This window comes from Mesocricetus auratus, unplaced genomic scaffold (assembly GCF_017639785.1).
Source record: "Mesocricetus auratus isolate SY011 unplaced genomic scaffold, BCM_Maur_2.0 Super-Scaffold_100029, whole genome shotgun sequence".
Classification (NCBI taxonomy): Eukaryota; Metazoa; Chordata; class Mammalia; order Rodentia; family Cricetidae; genus Mesocricetus; species Mesocricetus auratus.
In genome coordinates, this window is record NW_024429210.1 from 10,304,103 (window position 1) to 10,331,892 (window position 27,790).

The 27,790-nt window shown below is 45.3% G+C and overlaps 1 protein-coding gene and 1 pseudogene across 1 annotated transcript in view; one reads left to right on the plus strand and one right to left on the minus strand.

Annotated features, from left to right (window-relative positions):
* Positions 1–6,438: 6,438 nt before the first annotated feature.
* Positions 6,439–6,538, minus strand: LOC121134719 (annotated as a pseudogene).
* Positions 6,539–12,184: 5,646 nt separating this feature from the next.
* The window catches only part of Rab1a (RAB1A, member RAS oncogene family), a 28,822-nt gene continuing 13,216 nt past the window's right edge, over positions 12,185–27,790 (plus strand). Inside the window, exon 1 of the mRNA XM_005070395.4 lies at positions 12,185–12,426. Within this exon, the coding sequence (XP_005070452.2) occupies positions 12,404–12,426 (23 nt within the window). The 5' untranslated portion in view covers positions 12,185–12,403. The remainder of the gene's footprint in view (positions 12,427–27,790) is intronic.

Sequence of the window (27,790 nt, forward strand, 5' to 3'; positions counted from 1 at the left end):
CATATAGGGTTTAGATCTCAGAGGAGAACATATAGGGTTTAGATCTCAGAGGAGAACATATAGGGTTTAGATCTCAGAGGAGAACATATAGGGTTTAGATCTCAGAGGAGAACATATAGGGTTTAGATCTCAGAGGAGAACATATAGGGTTTAGATCTCAGAGGAGAACATATAGGGTTTAGATCTCAGAGGAGAACATATAGGGTTTAGATCTCAGAGGAGAACATATAGGGTTTAGATCTCAGAGGAGAACATATAGGGTTTAGATCTCAGAGGAGAACATATAGGGTTTAGATCTCAGAGGAGAACATATAGGGTTTAGATCTCAGAGGAGAACATATAGGGTTTAGACCTCAGAGGAGAACATATAGGGTTTAGACCTCAGAGGAGAACATATAGGGTTTAGATCTCAGAGGAGAACATATAGGGTTTAGATCTCAGAGGAGAACATATAGGGTTTAGACCTCAGAGGAGAACATATAGGGTTTAGATCTCAGAGGAGAACATATAGGGTTTAGACCTCAGAGGAGAACATATAGGGTTTAGATCTCAGAGGAGAACATATAGGGTTTAGATCTCAGAGGAGAACATATAGGGTTTAGATCTCAGAGGATAACATATAGGGTTTAGATCTCAGAGGAGAACATATAGGGTTTAGATCTCAGAGGAGAACATATAGGGTTTTGTGTGTGTTGTTGTGGTTGTTGTTATTGTTGTATGAGTGGCTTTTTTGTTTGTTTTTGTTTTTGAGACAAAGTCTTGCTATGTGGTCCTAGCTTGTTTTGAACCTGTGAACCTGTGGTAATCCTGCCTTAGGCCTGGTGGTGCACACTTGTAATGCCAGTACTCAAGAAACAGATGCCGGAGGATCAGGAGTTCAAGGTTAGCTTCAGGTACCTGAGAACCTGTCGAGAAGGAAAGAAAAGAAGGAAGGAATGGACAGGGAGGGATGGAGGAAGCAAGGGAGGTCATGGTAAACCACAGCAGCGATCATCAATAAGGCTCTGCCCTCTGCCCTCCATTAACACTCATAGTCTGTCTGTCCCCTTTCCTTTTTTTGGAGGGGGGCTCAAGGTAGGGTTTCTCTGTGTAGCCCTGGCTATCCTGGAAATAGCTCTGTAGACCAGACTGGCCTGGAACTTAGAGAGATCTGCCTTCCCAGTGCTGTGACTAATGGGGTGAGCCACTACCGCCCGGCCTCCCGTTCCTATTATGCTGATCTTCCACACGTTCTCAAACATTTGCACATGAGCCCTCATCCTCCCACGCCCACTGATCCGTTCCTTCACCTTAGTTCTAGCACAAGCTCATCACAGACGTTTTTGTTGGTCTCTAAAGAGGACATGAGATGCTCCTGTTGTATATTCCCATGGCTCCTAATTTTTTTGTTTTGTTTTGTTTTTCGAGACAGGGTTTCTCTGTGGCTTTGGAGGGTGTCCTGGAACTCACTCTGTAGACCAGGCTGGCCTCGAACTCACAGAGATCTGCCTGCCTCTGCCTCCCGAGTGCTGGGATTAAAGGCATGCGCCACCAACGCCCGGCGGCTCCTTATTTTCTTCATAGCATATTTTGTAGTCATAATTGCATACTTTCAGTTGGGCAGTTACTTCATTTCTCCCGAGGAGAGCATTTTTCATGTGCTCATGGAGCCATCTTCATGGTTAGCTTAACACAGACCTATTATCTGTTGCTTTCATCAAGATAGACACTATTCTAGGAAACTCTGACCCAGAAAGATAAAAGTTGTGAATAACTTTATTGTTGATTCCAGGGACTTACAGGAAGACCTACCAACTCTTCAAAGTAAGGCATCAAGATGACAATTTGTTTACCAAGATTCTTGGAATCTCCTCATTTAACTTCTACCTGGTCCTACTAGTCCGTAAGCAACCCTTAACCAAGGCTTCTCTGGCCTCTCTTTGTGTGTGTGTGTGTGTTATGCTTTCCCTTGTAGCACACACAGGCCAGCCTCACACTGACTTGCAGGATGGCTGGTTTTTAGCTCATCATGATCCTTCTACCTCACTTAAAGGCATGAACTACCCAGCCTGTCTTCTCTGCCTTCATTAGAACACTTAACCTTAAACTCTAGTTTTGAAGAATAGCCCAAGCTTGCCTTTACCTGTTCTGAGCTGCGGCAAAGACTGTCTAGACAGTGTTCTGTCTTGACACATAAGCGATAAACTGAATCCTATCCCACAACTGCTTTGGTGAAATCTAAGGAATTAGCTAACTTTCTTTCTCTTTGGATGCAGGGTCTAACTAGATTTCCCTGGCCGTCCTGGACCTCACTCTGTAGACCAGGCTGGCTTTGAACTCAGAGATTCACTTGCCTCTGCCTCCCAAGTGCTGGGATCAAGGCATCCACCATCACACCCAGCCCATAGGGGAAGATATTTTTACTACTATCAGCTAACCACTATGCATAGTTAGTGTTCCTCCTCTGCCTCCTCCACTCTTTTGCCCTTCCTGGAAAGTTGTAATTGAACCCGTGGTGGAATTCAGCAACACTCTGGATTTGAAGAAATAATTGGGGCTGGAGAGATGGCTCAGAGGTTAAGAGCACTGTCTGCTCTTCCAGGGGTCCCGAGTTCAATTCCCAGCAACCACACTGTGGCTCACAACCATCTGTAATGAGATCTGGCCTGGAGGGATACATGCAGACAGAACACTGTATGTATAATAAATAAGTCTTCAAAAAATAAAAAAAGAAAGAAATAATAGAAACTGGTAGACAATTCTTTGTCATCAATTTATGTTCTCCAGGAGAACACACACCTGGTCAGCTTTGATCACTGATACATGTCAACACATGTTAATGTCTGGGAACAACAGACACTTACTGCCTAATTGATTGATGGTAGGGTGGATCAACGAACAGATGAGCACCAAGTTCCTGGGCGATGCAAACAGCAGCTTTCTGATAAAGCTCTTTCGCTGAGGGTCTTGAAGCAAAGTAAAGGGGTGGGGTGTTAATCCCACCTGTTGGGAGCCAGAGGCAGACAGCTCTGTGAGTCTCAGTCCAGCCTGGTCTACAGAGTGAGTTCCAGGTCAGTCAGGGCTGCTTAGTGAGATCTTGTCTTAGCAGCAGCAACAACAACAAAACAAAACAAAACAAAACAAAACAAAGAAATAGGAAAAACAATTTCCACCTTTGTTTGTCTGTTTTGTTTTGCTTAAGTTCTCATGTAGTCCAGACTGGTCTTGAACTCACCTTGTAGCTAGGAATGGCCTTGCATTCTGATCCTCCTGCCTCTGTGTCCCAAGTGCCAGAATCACAGGAATGGGTTACTAACCCTGGCGTACTAACCCTCACCCCCATTTTCTTGTTCTTCCACTCTTACCCAGTTCCAGGAGTATCTCCTCACTGAGGCAGGCAATCGTAGGGAAGGACTTAGCAACCTGTTTGGGCTGTACACATACCCATTTCCTCACAGGGCACCTAGCAATCTGTGACTCTAATCTGCAGGGAGCTATATACTTCTCCAAACAATGGAGTTTTCCTTCCCTTGACAACCATCTTGTGTAGATGGTTTCTATTCAATACTTGGTGTGTAAGGGGGTCAGTCTGGCCTAACTAGTTCTGGGTACACATAAACAAAAACAAACTGTGTCCCCCCCAGTGAACTTTGAAGGAGCATCCCCATTTACCATCCTATGCATAATTGGGTATGCAATGATAAAAATTAGAGACACCATGGGAGGGGCTAAGTAAAGAAAGGGTTATGTAACTCAAATCTGTCAAAGCAGAGGCCTGACCAAGCAAGCCTCTGATTCTTTTAGACCGCATAAAAGAAGCCCCAAGCAATGACCTGGGGCCCTCGGGTCCCCTTCCACTCCTGTAAACTGCTGTCACTCTTGACAGACAGCATGGATATGATCTGTAGTATGGCTTTGCTTTTGATAACATTTTCTTGCTACATTGCAGTCTCTGGGGAACCTTTTCTGTAATTCTTTGACTAAGAGACCAACAACCTGGAAATACTCAGTCTGGACATCAGCCATTGCTGATACAATTGTGTTAGATGTTTTAGGTTTAAAACATTTTTTTTTTGTTTTTTGAGACAGTGTTTCTCTGTATTGTCTTGGAGGCTGTCCTGGAACTCACTCTGTAGACCAGGCTGGCCTCAAACTCACAGAGATCCGCCTGCCTCTGCCTCCCGAGTGCTGGGATTAAAGGCGTGCGCCACCAATGCCCGGCCCGGCTTAGGTTTTCAAAAGTTTTATTTTGTTCTTCTTTTGTGATTCTGGGAACCAAACTTGAGGCCTCTGCATACTAAGCTACATTTTCACTTGCCTCTATAGAATTCTTTTTCTTCTTCCCTTTGAGACAGAGCTTGATGTAACCCAGTCTGGCCTCGAATTCCTGATCCTCCTCCCTCCACCTCCCACGACTCTAGAATTATATGAGCCATCACACCTGGCTACTAAAGGCGTTTCTATAGTGTACTTATAGAGGCCTTATGTTACCATACAGCTTCTAGTTGTTCTGGCGTGCGTGCGTGCGTGCGTGTGTGTGTGTGTGTGTGTGTGTGTCTGAGATGAGTATGTACATGATGGTGTATATGCATGTTTGTGAGTGTAAGGGAAAGAGCACGTGTGACATGATGGGATACATGTATGGGCTGCGGTGCACAGGCAGAGGTTAGAGAGCCATTGGGTCCTCGTCTTCACCTTGAGACAGATCTCTTGGCTGTTGCTGTTGATTGTGCTGGGATAGCCCGCCCATGAGCTTTGAAAGTTTCCTGTCTCTGCCTCATCTCTGGCCATAGTGGTACTGGGGTTACAGGCACAAGCTTCAGGGCCTTGCTTTCCATGATTTCTGGCAATTCACATTTAGTACTCACGCTTGCTCAGCCCACACCCTAACCACTGAGATATCTACTCATTGCCTGGTTATTTTTGTTTGTTTGAGACAAGGTCTCAAGATGTAGCCTTGACCGGCCTGGAACTCTTTGTGGTCCATGCAGGTCTCAAACTTGCAGTGATACCTCTACCTCAGTCTCCTGGGTATCGGTTCCAGGCATGGCCACTACCTCTGACAAATTTTCTTTCCTCAGTGCTTTGGGATACTTCCTTTATAAAACAATGGGAAGAGCATGGGTTTAATGTGTACTTTCCCACCAGCCGCTTGGGTCCCGCTGCTGTCTCAGCCCCCAAATAACACATGAGACACTAATAATTATGAAGCTGTTGGCTGTTTGCTTTGATTTCTTATCGGCTAGCTTTGACTTAAATATTAACCCATAACTGCTAATCTAAGTATTCCCACGTGATCTTCTGTTACCGGAGAAAGGGTCCGGATCTCTTACTTCTCTGGTGTCCTTCATCGTGGCTGACTGTGCCTCTGTTTCTCAGAGTCCTCCTTGACTGTTAGTCCCAGGTATCTTGCTTCCCTATTGGCCAACAGTACTTTATTTATCAACCAATCAGACAACATATACACAGAAGGACTTCCCCCATCACATGGGAGTCAGGACACAAGACCATCACCCCCACTGGGGTCGGTTTCCTGTCTAAAAAGAGGCAGTGGTTCCGTGCTGGATGTTTTCCACGTTACCATGCTGCACCGGGTCCTCTCTTCAGCATTTGAGGATACAGGCTGGTCCAGCCCTGCCTTGCTCCGTGTGAAGAGGTCTCAGCTGAAGGGATACAGGAATGTCAGGGCCACAAGGGCTCTCTCTACCTTCCCATCTTTAGGAAGCAAAGGTGAAGCATACTCCAGCTCCTCAGGGCAATAGGAGAGTGCCAGCAAGTTTGGAGAGGTAAAGGCAGTCCAGTGGTGGGGAGCATATTAAAGGAAGTGGGGAGTATGAAAGGTGGTGACTAGGACATTTGAGTCCTGAGAGCATTTTTCAATTTCGATGCCCTGAGATGTTTTATCCCTATTATTTACTAGTCACAAATCAAACATTATATCTTAGAGTTATTGACATAAAATAATTTGATTTGCCATCATTGTGAACTAGAAGAGGAAGGGCTTGCCTCTCCTCAAATGGCATTTTTTTCTGGACACATTTTTTTTTAATTTTTAAAATTAAATTGATATATTTTATCTTATGTGAAGTTTTGTCTATATGTAGGCATGTGTAACATGTGTGCCTGATGCCCATGGAGGTCAGAAGAAGGCATCAGATCCCCTGGAACTGGAGCTATGAATGGCCATGAACGAGCTTGTGGGTGCTGGGAATCAAACCTTTGGTCCTTTGCAAGAGCAACACGTGTTCCTAAGCATCGAGCTGTCTCTCCAGCCCGTGGACACTCAGTTTTTCATGGTGGCAGAAATAACTTAAGTGGTGGGAATGGGTGCCATGGTGTGCATTTGCATATGTGCATGTGAATATATGCAGGACTAATAACAGCATTATGTTCTGGGCTGACATCAGCAACAGCTTTTCCAGGTTTCGCAGTTATCCGAGCAATATTTGCACAGACAAAAAATATGTGGGACGCTTCACAGATTTGCATATCTTCTTTGTGCAGGGACCTTGCTAATCTGTGTAATTTTAACTTATGTGTTGCCAAAGTGAGACTGTGGTGTTCGTTTAGCCTGATCCTCCTGAGTCACCTCTCAAGTCCGGAGATTTACAGGCTTACCAGCCAGCTAGCAACCCTTCTCCTCACTGAGCTGTCAATCCTGCTATACTGGGGATTGAACTCAAAGGCTTCTCCCATGCGAGGCAAGCACTTCGCATCCCCAGGCTGAGAGCATCCCTCTGAAGCAAGCTAGACATTCAGGGACTAACACTTGCTCTCATTCCTAGCTCAGGGTGTACTTTAACTTCTACCGCAGAGGCAGGAGGATTTCTGCGAGTTCGAGGCCAGCCTGGTCTACAGAATGAGTTCCAGGACAGGCTCCAAAACAATACAGAGAAACCCTGTCTTGAAAAACAAAGAACACAAAAACAAAACAAAACAAAGAGCATTGGCTGCTCTTCCGAGTGACTTACGTTTGGCTCCTAGCACCCAAGATCAGAAGCTTGTAACTGTCTGTAACTCCATCTCCGGGGGAATCCATCACTCCCTTCTGGACTCTGTGGCACTTGAATACGTGAACCATGCATTCACAAACACATACAGAAAATTGAAAAGAAAAGCATTAATAATTTTGCTTCCTTTTCAAATAAACCCAGATGAACAAACTCAGTTGGCCTCGTGAGATGAGCCAACCCTAGCTCTCCACAGTCTTCCCTGAGACCCTAAGTTAGCGTGAAAGCATTTCCTGCCTCATGATTCCAGGCAGGTTGGTTCAACACCCAAGTAGTTTGTTCACCTTTGATAGACTTCTATTTTGTCAGGCTTTTACTTTGGGGGGAAGGGTTGTTTAGGGTGGGGGTGGTATTGAGCAGAGCCTTGCACATGCTAGTAAGAGTTTTCTCTCCCGTTGGGTCCCATCTCTAGCACCCAGGCTTTTTGTTTCTGTTTTTGCTTTCATGCCGAACCAGGTTGGTAGTTTCTAGTATGCCTGGCGTTCCAAAGCAGCCAGCGCTAAGTCTGAGCTCAGACGGTAAAGCACAGAGCCTTCCTTCTCTACTCGGCTTCTTCGCTGGGGCCTTTGCTTCCCTGTTGGCAGGTACTCTGGCTGCTTCTGTTATCTCCGGTTCCTCCCTTCCCTCCAAACTTGCAGAGTCTATCTTAGGAATCTCCTGTCCTTTCTATCCCCAGGAGATTGCCCTTTGACTGGACCCACAAGCCTTTACCTTAGGGAGTCTAATTACCTTTTAACGGTTAACCTAACCTTCCTACCTGCAGGCTCGCCCACAGCTAAGTGCTGAGCTCACCAACTCACATTCCTCCACTTGGCACTGCTTGCTGCTGCCTACTGACTAGTCTAAGCATTTCTAGCGCCCCCCCCCCGGGCATCCCCACAATCTCACCTAAGCCCAGACACCTCCCTCTTTAGCTCCCTAAGAGCCCACGACCGGTGATCCTCCAAATGGTGTGCATGTTCCCTGCTAAGCGGCTTCTCTTCAATTTCTGTCAGTGTTCACAGCGTCAGCCTTTCATCCGCGGGACCTCGTTCCTAACGGTGACCCGGCTGAAAATAGCACACCTGCTTTCTTCTGCGCCTTCACTCAACCTCTCCCCGTTTTCTAAAAGCCTGGATTGTCACTGGGATTCTCCCTGTGGGGAAACTAGGCAATGTCCACCCCCCACTCTTCCTCCAAGGTCCCAATGACAAACACAAGTTCAATCCTGTTTCCCGGACTGACTTACTGAGCATGGGAGAGTGGTTATTGACTGGAGTAGATGCAAAGCTACGTTGTGACGTCTTCAGCTGGCATGGATGATGGCAGAAATAACTTAAGTGATGGGAATGGGTGCCGTGGTGTGCATTTGGATAGAGCCCCCTACTCTAGTCTTCCCCAGATTATACACTTTAGGCCCTCCCTGAGATCACCCAGGTCATGTGCGATTGCATGCAAGTAGCTGAAAACTGTCTGGATACTTAGGCTACAGTCCCATGAGCCTCTCCACCCACTCCTTCTATGAAGGAGTGTCAGTCAACAAGTCCAGCTGTGATGATCTTTGCAAACAGGCCCAGCTGAACTCACCAGGATGGCTGCTATTTGGCTTTGAGATTAGTGCTATACAATAGCATATAATTTATATATAAGTAAATTACCATTTTAATTAAATCTTGGTTTTGCTGTTGTGGTGATGGTGGTGGTGGTGGTGGTGGTGGTGGTGTGTGTATACATGTCACAGCACACCTACGGAAGTCAGGATAACTCTGAGGAGCCAGATCTTTCTTCCCAGCTTTAGATGGTTTGGGACAACAAACTCAGGACATCAAACTTTCAAGGCAAGTGCCTTTACCCTGAGCCATCTTGCTGGTCCTACCTTTTGGATGCATAGGATTGTGAGTCTTTTGGTCATGTTAGGACTCAAATCCAAGTTACATAAGCTGAGTTTTAACAAACATGTGTGGTCATGTAACTGGCCATTGTCACAATGAAGATTCAGGATATTTCCATTGAATCAAAGAGACTCATCCTTTGTGTCTCTTTTCAGACAATCCCTTCTTCCCATCCCTGGTTTCTGACAGTCAGTGTACAGGTCACACCGTTTAAATGTATTTTTATTTTCCCCAGTGGGCCTTGTCTATATTCTTAGATCTTTCCAACTGAATGGTAATTTTAAAGATTTTTTCATTCAATTTTGTATTGTTTAAACTGAAGTTCCAAGTGCAGCTGGGCATGGTAGGATATGCTAGAAATCACAGCACAGGGAAACTGAGGCAGGAGGATCAGAGGAGTTCAAAGCCATCCTCAGATACTTAGTGAATTTGATCCCAGCCAGGGCTATATGAGACTCTATCTCAAAACAGCAAAACACACCTACCCCTCCCGAAAGCCCAGACCCAGAACAAATTCCACACACATTTATTAAGAGCCAGGTCACATGTATCTGAAAAAGAGAATGGAAAGGAAGGGAGGGAAAAAAGAAAGAAGGGAAATAACAAAAGAGGGGAGGGGCTGGGGACTCGGCAGGTGAAGGTGCCAGCTGCCAAGCCTGGCACCCCGAGTTAAATCCCAGACCTCACTCGGTGAGATAACCGAGTCCTGAAACTTATTCTCTGCCCTCATGTGTGCCCTGACATGTACCATCCCCATTCACTCCCACATGAAATAAACACATATGAAGGAGACAGTTCCGTGGTTAAAAGTAATCCTTGCCCTTGTAGGGGGCCTTACACTCCTCGAATCCTTGTCAGCAGCTCACAACCCTCTGTATCTCCAGCTCAGGGCATTCAATGCCCTCTTCTGGTCTCATCCAGCTTCCTGCACACGTGCAAATACCCACACGCAGACACAGACACACCTATGTAAAAATGTCTTTTTTTTCTTTTTCTTTTTTTTTTTTAAAGCAAAAGCTAACAGCCTAGAAGAGCCCTTCGGTTGTCTTTAGCTGAGAATAACCCCAAGCCCCACTCACCATGTGCCTGTGCTCTGTTACTGATCATACCTCCACCCTCTAGAGAGAGAACAAGGCATTTTAATGAGTTATTTTGTTTCTGAGTCAGTTTCATATGTGGCTTAAATTAGACCTTACTATGTAGCTCAGACTATCCTCAAATTTCCACCAATCTACCTGTCTTGGCCTTTCCCAGGCTAGGGTTACAAGAGGGAACCCCCAATTCTTGGTCTATTTTGAGTTATTAATCTGAACCATTGGTAAAAACTTAAACATGAACTATATTAAAGTTTGAGCCAGCAAAACTTGTTAAAGGCATGGTTTCCGAGCTGGGGAGTCAGCTCAGTGGGCAAAGTGTTGCATAAACATTAGGACCTGAGGTTTCTTGGTCCTGTGTAGAGGCAGGTGATGCACATCCATAGCAACTCATAGCACTGCAGACAGAAGGATTCAGGACCTCACTGGCCAACCAGTCTAGCCAACTGGTGGGTGAGCTCCAGGGGAAGACGTTCGAGGCTGATCTCTAGCCTTTATGTGGAGACGGATGGTCCAGTACTATGCACATACACACATACATCAGGGAGAGAGCGAGAGTTGGGGGGAATACAGGGCAGAAGGGGGAGGGGGCCACTTCTGAATTTTACTTTGTAAAATGTCAATGAGCAGAAAGTACTGTTGGCTTCAGGACCCAGGGCTTCATTTCTCATCGAGGGTAATTTTTGGGTGGTGACCAAGTCCATTTGAGAAGTTAACATGTGTAAGAACCCTTATGGGGTGGGTATGATGGCACTCGGGACAGCTCATGCCTTTGATTCTATCACAGAGGAGAGAGGATTACTGAGTTCGAGGGCTACAGAGTGAGCGAGCTTCAGGACAGGCAGGGCTACATAGAAGAAAAACAAAAACAAAAACAAACCCAAAACCGACAATAAAAGCAAAAAAAACCCAAACCCCAAATAAACCTATATATAATCTGACGTGGTTGTCAATCAAGGCACATGAAGGAACTGGGGGGGGTGGGGGAGTGCGTGTAAAGAGATACTGCGTATCTGGTTAGAAACGAGAGAATCCTCCTTCCCTTATTTTGATGTCACAGAAATTTAAAAGTAATTCTGCCTTCGGGAGATAATTCTTGCTTAGAACAAGTTGGAAGATAAACTTTGGACAGCGTATTATACTATGCCCTTTTAATAAATAACCGGAGATAATGTGTTAGTCGACATTTAAATCCCTGAGCTGATTAAAGTTAAGATCATAAGGTCTAAAAATGTATAGATACTAGTTCTGGAGTCTGCAGTGAAGAATTGCACGGCTTGAAAAAAAATCACTTATTACTTGCCCAGTTTTGCAGACGGATACAGAATTAAGTACTAACTAATAAAACAAACAAAAACAACAACAGGAAAAAAAAAACAGAAAAACCAAAAACCCAAACCCCAAAGATTCAACCTTTGAGTCTAGGCCTCAAGTGGGCAGACTGGTTTAGGCTGCGGAGCCTTTGAAGGTTGGGAGGTCACGATGGAGTCGCAGAGAAATAAATCCGGCTGTGTGTGCAAGCGGACGGGTGGGGCGAGGGCACGGAAAGGAGCCCGCAGCAGGGTCCCTTTGCAGCCTGCTGCAATGTCAAGCTGCCTAAGTCAGGCGGTTGAGAACGACGTGAGAAAGGGACGGGAGGTCGGGTGAGTTAAGAGGCGCGAGGTCTGCAGAGGAAGACTTTCCTTCCGTCTTGAGGGAAGTGCGCGGCTCGTCCCCAGGGTAGCGCCCGAGCCGGGCAACTGCCCAGCCACCTCCCCGGCAGCCCCAACGGCCCCCGGTCCCCACTGCGTCCCGGAGTCACCGGGAGCTCCCCACCCCCGTCGGATGCGGCACCGCCCTCCGACGGCTTCCGTCCCCGCCCCTTCCCGTGGGGCGCCAACTCGCCCGGCTGCCACGTCTCCCTGATGACGTCACCCCGGGCCGCTCGGCCTTAGCCAATCCGCTAGGGGGAGTCCGAGCGGAGTCCTCGCCAGTGAGCCCGAAGGGGAGGGGAGCGGGAAGGGCGGGGTGTGGGCTGAGGGAATCGGGGCGGGGCGGGCGACAAGCTCGCCGGTGCGCAGGCGTGCGCGGCGCGGGGCCTGGTGGGAAGCCGAGGGCCCGCCGTCCTCCGGCCCCCGTCAGGCTGGCCGGCGTGCGGGGGCGCCGAGGACTCCATTTCCCGGCGTGCCGCGCGCCGCGGCCGCCCTCCGGGCCGCGACAGGCCCCCTTTTGGCCTAGGCTTTCCCCTAGTTTCCTGGTTCGCCGGCGGCCATTTTGGGTGGACGCGATCCCCTGAGTGGCGGCGGCGGCGGCGGCGGCTGCTTGTGTGTTTAGGCGTCGGAGCCGGGGTCGCCGTTTGCTCCGCCGGGACAGCTTAGCTCATCCCTTCGCTTCTCTTCCCTGTGGCGCGTAGAGTCGGGGCGGCGGCTGCGTCAGCAAGGGCGGCGGCGGCGGCGGCAGCTGCAGTGACATGTCCAGCATGAATCCCGAATAGTGAGTGCAGGGGAGCCGGGCTGTCCAGGCCGGGCCGTCCGGGCTGGGGGCGAGGGTCCCCCGGGAGGCTCGCTGCGCGGCGGCGGGGGGAGGTCGGCCGGGCGAGCCCGGAGGAGCGGCCCCGGGGGCCCCCATTGTGTGACGGCCGAGGGCCGCGGCGGGGAGGGGCCGGGAGCCGACGGGGAGCTGTGCGCCGGGCGTTGGGCATCGGCCTCGGGCGGCCCGGGAGGGGCGCGTCCCCGGGAAGGCAGCGGCGGCCGGGGAGGGCGGTGCGGGGGAGCGGCGGCCGGGGAGGGCGCTGTCAGATCCTGCGCCGGCCCCTGGCGAAGCTGTCAGCCCCGGCGGCGGGGACACCAGCGCCTTCCTCGTAAACCCCGAGCTCGTTAGAGCTGTCGCCCCGGCGGGTCCCTGGTAACGTGGATGCTTCTCGGGACTGCGTGGGCTCCAGGGGCGGGGTGCTGGTGGGGTGGATGAGGAGCTGGTTAAGAAGCTGTTCGCAGCGTCTCGTGTCCTCTTGGGCTCGTCGTCTCCTGAAGAAGAGCTCTTCTGCCATCCCTGGCGTTTGTGAAATTTTTGTTTTCAGGGGACACCTAAGTAATCCAAGTCACCTTTTTGTCTTCAGGGGGTCAACAATAACAGCAACAACAGCAGCAAAAAAAAAAAACCCCACAAAAAAACAACAAAAATTGAAAATGTCTTCCTGGTACCACCAACTTAAAGTAGGAGTTTGCCCACAAATTGGAGAAGGAAGGAGTAGGACCTTTGATAGAGCTGTTGTAGGTTTTAGATTACCCGGTTGAAAGCCTGTAGACAGGGCATGAGGTTCCATGACGTGTCATGAAAAGTTAATGCATTCCTTTTTCTTGCTTACTCAAGAAGTCACTGTAGCAGATGTGACACACCTGGTACCCTTCGTAGGAACCGGTGATCTCTTTTCTTGGGTAGACTTTGTTGAGCTCTCTTGAGTGGCAGCTAAAGTCCTCCTATGGTTTTCATATATGAAAGTCAGTAGCTTGAAGAGATGGCGTGTTTATTCCTCTTTAGTGTCAGAAATCTTAAGGGAGTGGGATTTGTTTCTTTCTTTCCTTTTGATAAGAGAAACCAGTATTGCCTTAAAGCTGAATTTATTTGTTGCTTGATCAGTCACCGCAAAGTGTTTCCCCATGAAAGGTCCAGCCATCAGTTTAGCTGACTTGTCGTCATGTGTGTGTCACATGACTCTTGCAAAATGCATTCTAGGTTCCAAGTTTTGTAAGACTGTGGTTTTATGCTGAGATGTTCCTTTTCATGTGTGCTAAGCAAGAAAGTCATAGTACGTTTGTGGAGTTTTACATTAATTTTATTGTGTGTGTGATGCATGTGATGTCAGCTGCACAGGTGCCACCGTACCTGTGTGAAACAGGGAACAGATTTTAGGGGTTGGTTCTACCTTCCTTCGTGGCTTCTGAAGATTGAGCTCAGACAAGCGCTCTAACCACAGAGCCGTCTCACTGGCCCAGACTTTTGTACTTCTGTAGGAAGTTGGAAACAGTTCATACTTGCTGTGTTGGCAGCCCCTCCCCCAAGTCACGGACTCTGCAGGACAAAATTGGTTTAGTTGAGCAAAGTTTAATTGGGTTTCTAGTTAGTTTTCCTGGCATCAGTAAAGAACATGGATTTGTGACACTAGGGAGGTTTGTAAACCTGTACTATTTAAGGAGTTTCCTATATTTGTCACATATATTTAAATATTATTATTTATTTCTATGTGTGTGCTTGAGGTTAGAGCAGTGGTTCTTGACCTTCCTAATGCTATGACCCTTTATACAATCCCTCATGTTGTTGTGACCTCCAGCCATAAAATTAATTTTGTTGCCTCTTCATAACCATACTACTGTTATGAATGGCAGGGTTTCGACCCACAGATTGAGGACCACTGGGTTAGACCCATTCCCTGGAGCCTCTGATGTGGGTGCTGGGAATTGAACTCCAGTTTTCTACAAGAACAATACCTATTCTTAGGCACTAATCAATCTCTCCAGCCAGTGTTACTTATGTTTTTTAATACTGTAAGAAGACCTTGAAGATGAACTGAATGACAAAAATTTGATGTTACTCAGACTTTTAATTTGTTTCTCCTTGTAAAGTAGTGTAAAAAAACAGTCATTTTTACTACCTATTAAGGTAGTAGCGTGGCTCACGAGTATGTAAAAAACTCTTTTGGACAGCTAACCAGAGCATGTTGCAGGTGTTGTAAATCATTTTAAGTAAGCATATTAGTTATGCTGGGACTTAGGAATGTAAGCCTTAACTTAAAGGGCCTGTGATATAATACACAAAATAAATTTTATACATGTCAAATACTAGTAGATACAGCTGCATGGATCAGAGCAGTAGAATTCAGGGGAGAGTAACTTGTGGTTGCCTGCTTTGGAATACTATTATAGAAGAGACATGTAAGAAAATGACCAGTGCACCAATGAGATAGCTCAGCTGCCACCTAGATGATAAGTTCCATCATCTGGTCTCCACGTGTCACCCTCCCCCAAGAATCTAAATAAATATTATAAAAAGAGAATTATTAGCACAGAAGAGTGCCAGGGAAGACTTCAAGAGGGAGAAGAGGAATGACTAGTAAATAGCAAGGAAAATAACTTTAAAAATCTCTTTTCTTGGATTTAAGACAAGATTTCACTGATGTAATCCTGGCTGTACTGAAACACACTGTGTAGATGAGGCTGGCCTTGTATTTGCCCCATTCTTCCTGTTCCAGCCTCCCAAGTGCTGACGTTATAGATTCGAGTCACCATGGCCCCGCATGGACAATCATTTATTCATTCATTCTTTAGAGGTCTCAAGTATGCCAATATCTGGCCTATATTTGCATTCTATATTGTATAATAAAATAGTCCAGGAGTTTGGGGAAAGGATTTGTGATTTTTTTTTTTTTTTTTTTTTTTTTTTTTGGTTTTTCGAGACAGGGTTTCTCTGTGGCTTTGGAGGCTGTCCTGGAACTCACTTGGTAGACCAGACTGGCCTCGAACTCACAGAGATCCGCCTGCCTCTGCCTCCCGAGTGCTGGGATTAAAGGCGTGCGCCATCTACGCCCGGCTCGGATTTGTGAAATTTTAAGATGAGAAGTAATGACAGATATTTTGGTGTAACCAATATACCAATAATTAACTTATAGTCTGTCTCTCTCGTTCCTCTCTGTGTTTATGATCTGCATAAAAATCATCTATTAGACTGATTTGGGAGAAACAAACACCTGTTATCTTTAAGACAGAAATTAAGGGTAATGACTGAGTCACTTGGATTTCAGCTGCCAACTAAAACCACTGAAAGTGTGATCCTCACATGGAAAAGTAGATGGAAAGGGTCAGAGCTTCCTTTTTTCTGGAGATCTGAAGGAATGCACTTATTTTGTGTATGGAAAGGGGAACATGAATGCTACAGTGTATGTGTGGAGGTCAGAGCAACCTGTAGGAATCAGTTCTCTCTACCATGTCGGTCCTGGGGACCAGACTGTCTTTAGTTTTGGCTGTGAGCACTGAGCTATGGCCAAGATTTGATTTTTTCAGAGCTAGGCAGTGAAGCAGGCAGTAACTATCCCAATACACTGATTGAAAATATTGAACAGAGCTGTGGAGGAGGGGCCTGTACTCTGAGCACTTGAGGCAGAGGCAGGAGGATCACTGAAGGTTCCAGACCACCGCAGTCTACATTAGTGAATTCCAGACTGTCTGGGGCTACATAGGGATCTTGGTGTGTGTGTGTGTGTGTGTGTGTGTGTGTGTGTGTGTGTGTGTGTATCTAAGTGTACAATTAACATTATCCCCATAGAAGAAATACTTGTCATAATCTATTAGCTTTATTTTTATTTTGAGACAGGGTCTCCAGAGGTCCCAAGCTGGCCTCAAGCTCACATTATAACCAAGGATGACCTTCAGCTCCCCATCCTTCTGTCTCTGCCTGCTGAGTGCAAAGATGTGAGGTGCTGGGGACTGAACCCATAGCTTGATAGCAGCTGAGCTCTGTCACTAGCTTTGGCCTTCTTGTGTGCACGGAGATGTTATATATGTGAGTATTGGGTCTGTGTGCACATGTGTGTGCATGCATTTGGTGCCAAAGGTCAGCCTCGAGTTTCATTCATCTGGAGCTGTCCACTTTGTTATTTGTTTTTATTTTTGACCTGATTTGATGTGTGTGTTTGCATGTGTTGTGCCTGTGCACATGCTCTTGTTGCATGCAGTGACCTCAAAGGTCAGAAGAGTCTGCATTACAGATGCTTAAGGGTTGTCAGTGCTCTTAACCACCCACCACGCCACCTCTCCCCTCCCTACTTACTATTCTTTATGAGACAGGGTTTCTTACTGGGACTGGGGTTCACAGAAATGGCTAGGTTGCTGGCCAGCTACTTCAGAGATCTTCCTAGCTCTGCTTACATGGTGTTGAGATTACAAGCATGGGACAGGATGCCAGTTTTGTTTTTGTTGGGTTTTTTTGTTGTTGTTTTGCTTTGTTTTTTGCTTTTAGGTGGGTTCTTGGGCTCTAACTCTGGTCCCCATGATTGTCAGATAAGCACTTTACCAATAAAGCATCTCCCAGCCACCAACCTTTAAAATTTTTTAAGTGTGTGCGTGTGTGTATGTATGTGTGCCTGTGTATGTGTGTGTCTCTGTGGGGTGTGTGTGTGTGTGAGTGTGTGTGTGTGTGTGTGTGTGTGTGTGTGTATGTATGTAGAAGTTCTTTCCTTCTACCATGGGGGTCCCAGGGATTGAACTGAAGTCTTCAGTCTTGTTTGGTTATTAAAGTGACAAAATAGCAAAGCATGGTAGCTCATGTATGTAGGGAGGTGGAGGTAGGAAGACTGACAGAAGTTTAAGGCCACCCCAGGCTACATAGTGAATTCCAGACCAGCCTGGGCTGCATGAGGCTTTTTCAAAGAACTAAAGCAAACCGGACCTCGCTGTGTAGACAGGGATGATGGAATCCCTGATCTTGCAGCTTCATTTCCTAGATGCTCAGATTACAAATGAGCAGCATCTTTCCTGGCTTCTGCAGGCAATTGAGTGATGCTCTTCTCACCCTCCTTCCCATTACAAGACTCCAGAGTCTCAACATGGTAGCAGTTGAGTAGTAGTACTTTGCTTTTCTCTAGTGGTCAGAGCTGTTTCAAGTAAGTGCCCCCATCCCCAGCTTAAGTGCTTGAAAATAAAAGCAAGTTAATCAATTGTCTGTCTGACAGCATATTATTAATATCATTCTTGGCTTTCATATAGTTTGCCATTAGAGAGAGAGAGAGAGAGAGAGGAGAGAGAGAGTGTGAGAGTGTGAGAGTGTGAGAGTGTGTGTCCAGCTGTCTGTCTGTCTGTCTGTAGCTGGTAATCAAATCCAGGACTTGGCACATGCCAGGCAGAAGTCCTCTGTCACTCTATACTCCAACCATTCTAGAAAAATGGAGGAAGAAAAGTTAGTTCTCTTAGTGTAAGTGTCTAGAGAATCAAATCTGGAATTGTCAGGTAGAAGGTAGCTGTGTAGAATCGCTACAAAAGGATTAGCTTGCAAATTCAGTACCCAGGAAGTGGAAGCAGGAGCATCAGGAGTGTAAGGCCGGCCTTGATTCCAGGCAGCCTGGCCTACAGACTTGTCTCAGAGAAGGGAGAGGGACACCTGGTGCCATTACATGAGCTGTTTTATATTTGACAGCTTTTTATTACTCTCTGTCTGAATTTTACTTTCTAGTTTTTGTAAGAGATACTGGCAGATTGCACCCTCTCTCCCTTTTGAGAAGAGACTGGTCCACCTATTTCTGTTTTCCTGTAGAAGTTGGGGCTGAAGTGGCTGCTTTGATACCTAAGATATAACTAAGCATTTTAAATCAGTGTTTTATGTTTATGGGTGTTTTACCTTCATGTATGTCTGTGTACGTGATGCATGCCTGGTGCAAGAGAAAGCCAGAAGAGGGATCTGAGACCTCTGGAACTGGAGTTAGCGGGAACTTACCCTGGTCCTTTGGCACACTGCACCTGGGCTGCTAACTGCTGGGCTGTCTCTCCAGCCCCTTAGAAGAGAATCGAAGAAAGGAAACTTAGATCTTATTTTTCCTTTGCAACCAGCCTAGATTCTGCTAATTTGGAAGTGAGGGACTGGGCAGCAACAAGCAAAACAATAATAACCAGAGGAGCCAGAGAAGGTGTTGACTGAGTTGTTTGCTGACTTAAACATGTCAGAGATACAGCGCGGAAGTAGGCAAGGAAACTTGCTCGTGGTGTTTTTGTTTTTGTTTTTTGTTTTTTTGTTTTTTTGGTTTTTTCGAGACAGGGTTTCTCTGTATTGTTTTGGAGGCTATGGGTCCAGCCCAGCCTCGAACTCACAGAGATCCGCCTGCCTCTGCCTCCCGAGTGCTGGGTTAAAGGCGTGCACCACCAACGCCCGGCTCTAGCAGTAGTTCTTAAGTAGAATTATTCCCTGCTCTTTATACTCTGAATATAGTTATATTCCATTTTTTTTGACTTAGGACAACTATTTTATCTTGTTTTTGATACATGATCTCACACACATTGTGTGCGTGTGTCTCGTGTGGGAGTGCTTATTGAGGCCTATAGAGGGTGTTGGATTCCCTGGAACTAGAGTTAACAGGGATTTGAAAGACTCTTGGTTTGGGTTCCGGGAACTCAATTCCTGACCTCTGGAAGGACAGTTAGTACTTAGTTGCTAAGCCGTCTCCCCAGCCCCTCACCCAACTGCCCCCATGGCCCTGACTTGGTTTTTACAGAAAGCTTTAATTAAAGCTGACTATTAACTGGAGAGAACTAGAACATTGAGGGACATTGAGGGACACTTTAGAGCTTTGGTGCTGATCTTGGAATGAGATCAATAATGGATAATTCAGATTTGTACCACCTGCCCTAAAATTAATGTAAACAGTTGTAATTCCCTTAATCTTTCTATTCATCCTATGTTTTGTTTATGTTTGTTTGGCTGCTGGGGGTTGAACTCAGGGCCTCATGTCCAGCATGGAAAGTTTTGGTTCTAAAGACTAAGAAACGCACAGGGATGGAAGAGTTAAATGACTTGCACAGGGTGTTTAGAATAAGCCACATAATTGGAACTGTAACTGAAGGGCGTCTGAGTTTTATTCACTTATTTATTTCATTTGTATTCATTTTGTGTGCCATATGTAAGTGTATGTGGGTGTACACCTACATACCACCATGCACATATGCGGCTCAGGACAGCTACGGGGGGGGGGGGGTGTCAGTGTTCTTCACCTTGTCCCTGGGCATTAACTCTTCAGGCTTGGCAGCAGGAGCCTTTATTGTATTGGTGTGTGTGTGTGTGTGTGTGTGTGTGTGTGTGTGTGTGTGAGAGAGAGAGAGAGAGAGAGAGAGAGAGAGAGAGAGAGAGAGAGAGAGAGAGAGAGAGAGAGAGAGAGAGAGGAGAGAGCGCATTCATTTGTGTTTGTGGGCATGAATGCAGGCACATGAATGGAGATGTATGGAGGTTGAGGGTGACTTTGTAGAGTTGGTTTTCTCTTTCCACTTTTCCATGGGTTCCAGGGATCAAACTCAGGTCCTCAGGCTTTTGAAGCCAGTCCTTTTCCTGGTAAGCCATATGGCCATATGGCTGGGCCAGGACTTGTATTTTGATCTCCCAGGCCACTTTCTATATGTGGTTACTGATTTTTGTGCCACCTGGGATTGAATTTAAGACCTCTAGGTACATTCCCCTCAAAATTTAAAATTTAAGTTTAAATTTAAGCCAGATAACATTTGGATGGACAGCTACCTTAAACAATCTTGGAGGCCTGTACGCGTGCACGCACGCATACACACTTTTTGTACTGGGGATTTGTCTAGGTCATTTTTCATTAGTAATATAGGAATATACTCTACCACTGAGCTTTATCTATAGTTCCTTTTACTTTTTGTCTTCATACAGGATTAAAAGGGGAGTTGAGGCTGGCCTCGAATTCCTTCTGAATCTGGGTAGGCCTTGAACTTGTGGTCCTCCTATTTCAGCTTTCTAAGAGACCTGAGATTAAATGCCTGCTTCCAAGCTCCAATGGAGAGACTTAGAAACAGGAAAGTGGGTATGTTGAGCAGGGAATGATATGTTCCTGTACTCTTAGAGAAGGCAGAGCAAGTTTGGGAGTTGAGGCTAGTCTCAGCTACATAGTAAATTCTCAACAAGAAGTGTTTATGAAGTTTGCATGGTGCTCCATGCCTGTTATTCTCCCAACTCAGAAGGCTGAGGCAGGAGAATGGAGTTTCAGTTCTAAGTCTTAAAATTTAGAGAGACTCTTCTTTATGACAACAATAGTAGTAGCAACAACAAACTATCAAATATAGTTAGGTCTTGGTGGCCTTTGACTCCTATTTTAAGTACTTTATTGGGTTGGTCATTAAAAGTTTCCCAAATGTTGAAATTAAGCATATCTATCTGCTTTTCTCTTTCTTGCCTATTATTGGATATTTATTGTTGCGCTTTAGAAGTTGTGAACATCTTTCTGAGAATGTGAAGCCAGTGGACAAAGCTGTTGCAGTCTTGAGCTCAGAGCAGCTGTGCACGCTTGCACAAGACCTTCATAAGATGAGCCCATGGGCATCCTGTCTTGGATTAGGGAGGGGCTCACCCACATATCCTTCCCTGAGCATCTACAGGAAGCTAATGTGGGGGAGGGAGACAATTTTCCTCAGTGGTGTAGCCACTGGTAAGGTGCCCATGCTCCTGTGAAGAACCCTAAAGAACTTGATTGTCCCTCCCACCCTGCCCTCATGAAAGTAAAAGGGGAATTTTGAAGAGGAAAGAGATGGGTGATGGTTGGGAGTAGGAAAAGAGAGGGCAATGTGAGTGTAAACACATTACATTCATGTAGGAAATGCTATGTTAAACCCAGTTTCAGTTTCACAGACATAGTGTCAAGTTTGTGTTCGTGGAGTTTCTTGTAAAGAAAAGAATAGTTTGGTTAGACTGGCCGGCAAGAAGAGCCAGAACCAGAGCCCAGTGCTGGGCTTACAAGATTCTTTTGCCCAGTTTTTTGTTTGTTTGTTTGTTTTTTCTAGATGGGGTTTCTCTGTGTAGCCCTGGCTGTCCTGGAATTCACTCTTTAGACCAGGCTGGCCTTAAACTCATATCCGCCTGCCTCTGCCTCCTGAGTGCTGGAACTAAAGTTGTATGCTGCCACCACCACCTGGCTATTTTTGTTTCTTACAATTGAAAAAAAATTCAAAAAATACATTCTGATTATTCATTTCACCTCCTCCCAACTCTTCTCAGGTTTTCCCGCCTTTCCACCCACCCAACTCCCTCTCCCTCTCCTTCTCCCCCTCCCCTCTCCCTCTCCCTCTCCCCCTCCCCTCTCCCTCTCCCCTCCCCCTCCCCCTTCCCCCCTCTCTCTGAAAAGCAAACAAAAAACCAAGAAACCCTCTGTCTTTCTGTCCCTGTTCCCATTCCCCCTGCCTCCCCCCTTCCCCGCAGGAAACCAAAACATAGAAACAAAAGACCAATAAGACAGAAAATGCCCAAACAAAGCACTTTGAGACAAAACCTACAATGCCATTGGGTTGGTTTTGTGTTGTGCCCAGCTTTTTATGTGGGTGCTGGGCATCTGAACTCCGCTTCCCATGTTTGCACAGCAAACACTTTATTGACTGAGCCACCTCCCTAGTACAAGCCTAAGTTACTGTTTTCTGGCATACTCAGGTTGACGCCAGCAACCTAGACAAACAGTGTACCCTTGAGCAATAGCTCCATCCTTGGCGTTTTTTGTTTTGTTTGTTTTTTACTTTTTCTGATAGCTCAGAAGTAAAGAGTGCTTACTGCTCTTCCAGAGGACTTGTTCATTTCCCAGCACCCACATGGCAGCTCACAATCCACCTCCTGGAACTCCAACTCCTCCTCTTCCCTCCCTCAGATAGCCTTAAATGCTTGACTCTCCTGCCTTAGTTTCCTGGATGCTGGATTACAGTTGTGTGCTACTATACCTAACTAGGATTTAGTGTTTTTTACTTTTTTAAAAACATTTTATTTTATATGTGTGGGCATTTTTGCTTGCGTGTATGTATGTATATCAAGGGCTTTCCTGGGGTCTGCAGAGGCCAGAAAAGGGCATGAAATCTCTTGGAACTAGAGTTACAGATGGTGTGAGCTGCCGGAAATTGAACCCTGGTCCTTTGGAAGAGCAACTAGTGCTTTTTAACCCCCGAGCCATCTTTCTTGAAATGATGTTTTGTTATTATTTTTATGTGTAGTTTTGACTGTCCTGGAAGCCTTTTTTTTTAATTTATTTTTATTTTTTTGGTTTTTCAATACAGGGTTTCTCCATTTTGTATTGGAGGCTGTCCTGGAACTCACTCTCTAGACTAAGCTGGCCTCAAACTCAGAGATCCACCTGCCTCTGCCTCCCGAGTGCTGGGATTAAAGGTGTGCGCCACCAATGCCTGGCTTTAAATAGATTTTTTTTAAGAAAAGGATTGATCTCTTCCATTTTGCTGATTTCTTCCTCACTAGTTTTGCTTTAAACCTTTTTTTTTTTGTCTAGATTTTGTTTTTTTTTGTTTTTTTTTTTTTTCAGACAAATCTCTCGGTGTGGTCCTACTTGTCCTGGAACTCCCTCTGTAGGCCAGGCTAGCCTTGAACTCACAGAGATCTACCTACCTCTGCTTCCTGAGTGCAAAGGTGTGTACTACCATTGCCTGGCCAAACCTTTTTTAAAAATAAAATTTGAACTAAGTTTAGATTTACTAAAGAGTTGGAAAAGTAGTATACAGAATTCCAGTACTTCATTTAGCTTTTCCCAAATATTAACACCTTGAATTGATGACACATTTATCACATTAAAACATTGGGCCAGGAATGGTAGTGCAGCACTCTGGAGGCAGAGGCAGGTAGATCTCTGAGTTCCAGGCCTGCTAGGGCCACATAGTAGTAAGATCCTGTCTTTAGACAAAAACAATAAAAAAAGCCATCCCCTACACTTCATTCTAATTGATTAATGTTCCTACTAATGTCCTTGTTCTGCTCTAGGATCCAGTCCAGATTACCATGCTATGTTTATAGCATGTTATTTCCTTCATTCTCTGAGGTCTCTCCTTTCTCATGGTCTTGGCTTTGTTTGGCTTTTGTTCTTCTGAGGCAGGAGCTTGCTCATGTAGCCATTGCTGGCCTGGAGCTTGCTTGGTTGACCAGACTGGAAATTTGGAGAGCATTCTGTTGCTGACTCCACAGCACTGGGATTCTAAGCATGTGCCACTGTGCCACTATGCTTGGCTTAATGATCTTTATGTTTGTTTATTTGTTTGTTTGTTTTTTTGAGACAGGTTCCTCTTTGTAAATTTACCTATTTTTTATGTATATGGGTGTTTGCCTGCATGAATGTATATCGTGTGTGTGGTGCCCATGGAGGCCAGAAGAATTGGATTTCCTATAAGTAGTTATACATGATTGTGAGTTACCATGTAGGTACTGGGAATTGAAGCTGGGTCTTCTGGGAAGAGCAGCTTGTGCTCTTAATCACTGAGCTATCTCTGCAGTCCCTTGAGTCTATTTTATTTATTAGTTTATGTGCATATGTGTGTGTCTGTGTGGGTGTTTGTGTGTGAATGCTAGAGTTCATGGGGGACTGAGGCCTGGGGTCCCCCAGGGGCTGGAGTGTCAGGTGGCTGTGAAACCCCTGATGTGTGTGCTGAGCTCCAAACTCAAATCCCTGAGCATCTTTCTAGCCCCCAAAGTGGTCTCTTGTATCTAGGGCTGGCCTCAGGCTCACTGTGGAGCTGGGTATGTCCTTGAGTTTATAGCCTCCTTTCTGCACCTTGTGCATGCTAGGATTACAGTATGGGTCTGTGCCTTTAGGCTGGGTTTATGTGGTACTGGTGTTACACCCAGGGCCTCATGCATGCTAGGAAAGCATTTTGTCCACTGAGCTATCCTCAATCCTGGTTTGGATATATTTGAAATGTTCTTTTTTTTTTTTTTTTTTTTTTTGGTTTTTCTTTTTTTTTTTTTTGAGATTAAAGGCGTGCGCCACCAATGACCAGCTAGTCAATGTTCTTAACTGCTGCACCACCTTCCAGCTCCCTCCCTTTTCTTCTCTCTCTCTCTCTCTCTCTCTCTCTCTCTCTCTCTCTCTCTCTCTCTCTCTCTCTCTCTCTCTGTCTCTCTCTCTCTCTCTCTCTCTCTCTCTCTCTCTCTTTTTTTTTTTGAGACAGTGTCTTACTGTGTAGCCCTTGCTGATCTAGAGCTAATTTTGTTGACCAGGTTGCTTTTAACTTACACTGTTCTTTGTCTCTGCCTCTCAAGTGTTAGAAGCACATGTGTAATTCATCTAGTTAATTCATTATTAGGTTAGGGTGATAGATTTGGGGAAAACGCCACAGGAACCACAGAAGCCCGTGGTCTATTCATTGCTTTGTATCAGAAGGCATATACACTCAGTATGATATTTTACTCTCATACTGGTTTCTCTGTGTAACTTTGGAGCCTGTCCTAGTACTCTATCAGTAGACCAGGCTGGCCTTGAACTCAGACCTTCCTGCCTCTGCTTCCTGAGTGCTGGGATCAAAGGTGTGCACCACCACTTCTTTGCTTGTTGCTGGATTTATAACTGGCCATTCTGGTGTCTTTTAATGCTAGTGTCTTTCTGAGGTTTACCTTTTCCCCCTTTTCTAAGTTATTAGACACTAACCACCAGATTCTTAATGTTCAGCCATACTCAGGGCAAGATGGAAGTTTAAGCTCCAACTCTCAGTGCAAGATGGGCTTAAAACAATTACTGGGTGAAGTTTTTAAAACCATAATGTAATGCCAGGTCTGGTGCATGGCTGTAACCCCAACACTTGGCTGAGTGATCAAAAGTTCTTGGGCAGCCTTTACTACCCAGTGAGTAAGAGACCAGCCTGGGCTACATGAGACCCTGTTTCTTTTTTTTTTTTTTTTTTTTTTTTTTTTTTGGTTTTTACAAGACAGGGTTTCTCTGTATTGTGTTGGAGGCTATCGGTCCAGCCCGGCCTCGAACTCACAGAGATCCACCTGCCTTTGCCTCCCGAGTGCTGGGATTAAAGGCGAGCGCCACCACCGCCCGGCGAGACCCTGTTTCTTAGACATTCCTCTCAAACAACAAAATCTACCAGTGCAATAAATACTTTGAGACCACACAGAGAGCTTATTTTTCTCTAAGTTATAATTTTAACTTCATCTGCAGTTTTTCCTCACTTGGTGAGATACACATTTTCTGTTTTTCTTCTATATGTACATGAAGATACTATAAGAAAGAATTATTTTTCTAATTTACCTAACCATCTATACCAGAATGGAACAATTTATATATTTATTATTTGAGTTATAATCCAAAATGTGGTTATATATACTTTGTGGCTCAAATTTTCTGGCTTTGCTTTTGAGAGAGACTTACCGTTGACTCTCTTGAGTTTTTTGTTTTTTGTTTTCTTCCTCCCCTTTTCCCTTCTTTTTAAACCAGAGTAAAGATGAGTACACATTTTCATTGCCACTGTTTTGCTAGTAAAGCTGATCCCACAGGAGCTAGGCTCTTTAATTTTACCTACAATTTTGGTTGGTTGGCTGATTGTTTTTTTATTTTGTTGTCCTGAAACAGCAGAGTCTACAAGGTAACTGAAGCTGGCCTTAAATTGATGACAGTCTTGCTACCTCAGCCTCCAGAGAGCAGGGTTATAGGCATGTACCACCAGCCCTAGCTTCTGTAATGATTTTATCTTTTTTTTTTTTTTTTTTTTTTTTTTTTTTTGGTTTTTCGAGACAGGGTTTCTCTGTATTGTTTTGGAGGCTGTCCTGGAACTCACTCTGTAGACCAGGCTGGCCTCGAACTCACAGAGCTCCACCTGCCTCTGCCTCCCGAGTGCTGGGATTAAAGGCGTGCGCCACCAACGCCCGGCCTGTAATGATTTTAAATTACGTGAAACTCTATGCTCAAAAATAACATTTGCAAAACTTTAGAATATGTTAAATTTCTTTAAAAGTTGACTTAATTTTTTTAAAAAAATAATTTATTTTTATTTTATGTGCATTGGTGTTTTGCCTGCATGTATGTCTGTGTGAGGGTGTCAGATCCCCTGGAACTGGAGTTACAGACAGATGTGAGCTGCCATGTGGGTGCTGGGAATTGAACCTGGGTTCTCTGGAAGAGCAGCCAGTGCTCCTAACTGCTGAGTTGTCTCTTCAGTCCAACTCTTAATTCTTGATGTTATAGTAAAAACACAGGAATGTTTTTGCATGTTCCATTCTTACGATTGTGCTGAAATAAGCCAGAGTACCTGACCTTTAAGACAGTGATAGCTCGGGCTATTTGTGGCCCAGTTGAGTCCTTTGTGGTCACAGCACTCAGCACAGCTTGGGGAGGGTGTGCTTGTTCACAGATCTCAAATTTGAAATTTCAACTTCAACAACTTGCTTGTTTGTCGTTTTCTTTTGTAAAAGGCTTGGACATGAAACTTAGCGTCTGGCATGTGCCAGGCAAGTACTCCATTCTTGGACAATACATACCAGCCCTCCTTTACTGATGGAAACAATTTCTTAGTCATTTTTATGTATATGGTGTTTGGTTTGCATGTGTGCCTGTGTACCATGCGCATGCAGTAGACCCTCACCTTCAGTCCTCTCAACAGCGACTAGTGCTCATAACCACAGAGTCATCTCAGCCCTGAGCTGTTGACTGTTTTTTTCTTTTTCTTTTAAATCTTCTTGTCTCTACCTTCCAAGTGCAAGAATTATAAGCATGTGCAACTATGTATGCTGTGCTGGGGCTTGAACACAGGAGACATATGCTCTACCAACTGAACTATAATGCCCACAGTCCTGATTTATTTGTTTAAAAACTGTTTCATTCTGTGACTCTTCTAATGCTGACTAGCAGTTGGGATTTGGGGGGGGGGGGCTTTTCCAGACAGGGTTTCTCTGTGTAGCCCTGGCTGTCCTGGCGCTCACTCTGTAGACCAGGCTGGCCTCAAATTCATAGAAATCTGCTTGCCTCTGCCTCCTGAGTGCTGGGATAAAAGGTGTGCCCCACCACTGCCCATCTGGATTTATCTTTTTAATTCTTTTGTTCAGATACATTTAGTGCTAATTTGTATAACTAGTATACAGTGCTAATTTGATAAAAAAAACTGTTTAAGTAATACATACCACTGCAAATAGATAGGTAACAAATTATGAATAGTCACAAAGATAATTCTCTAAAAGTTGTATGTCTTGCTTACATTGAAATTATACCTTCTATAATAAAAATTTTAATAGATTAGTAGATACTTGCTTTTGAATTAAATTACCAAGCTAAAAATGAATTGTACCTTCTAAAAATATATGTAAAATCTCGATTGGGGGTTGCTTCTTCTGAAAGTGCTTAGAGTAT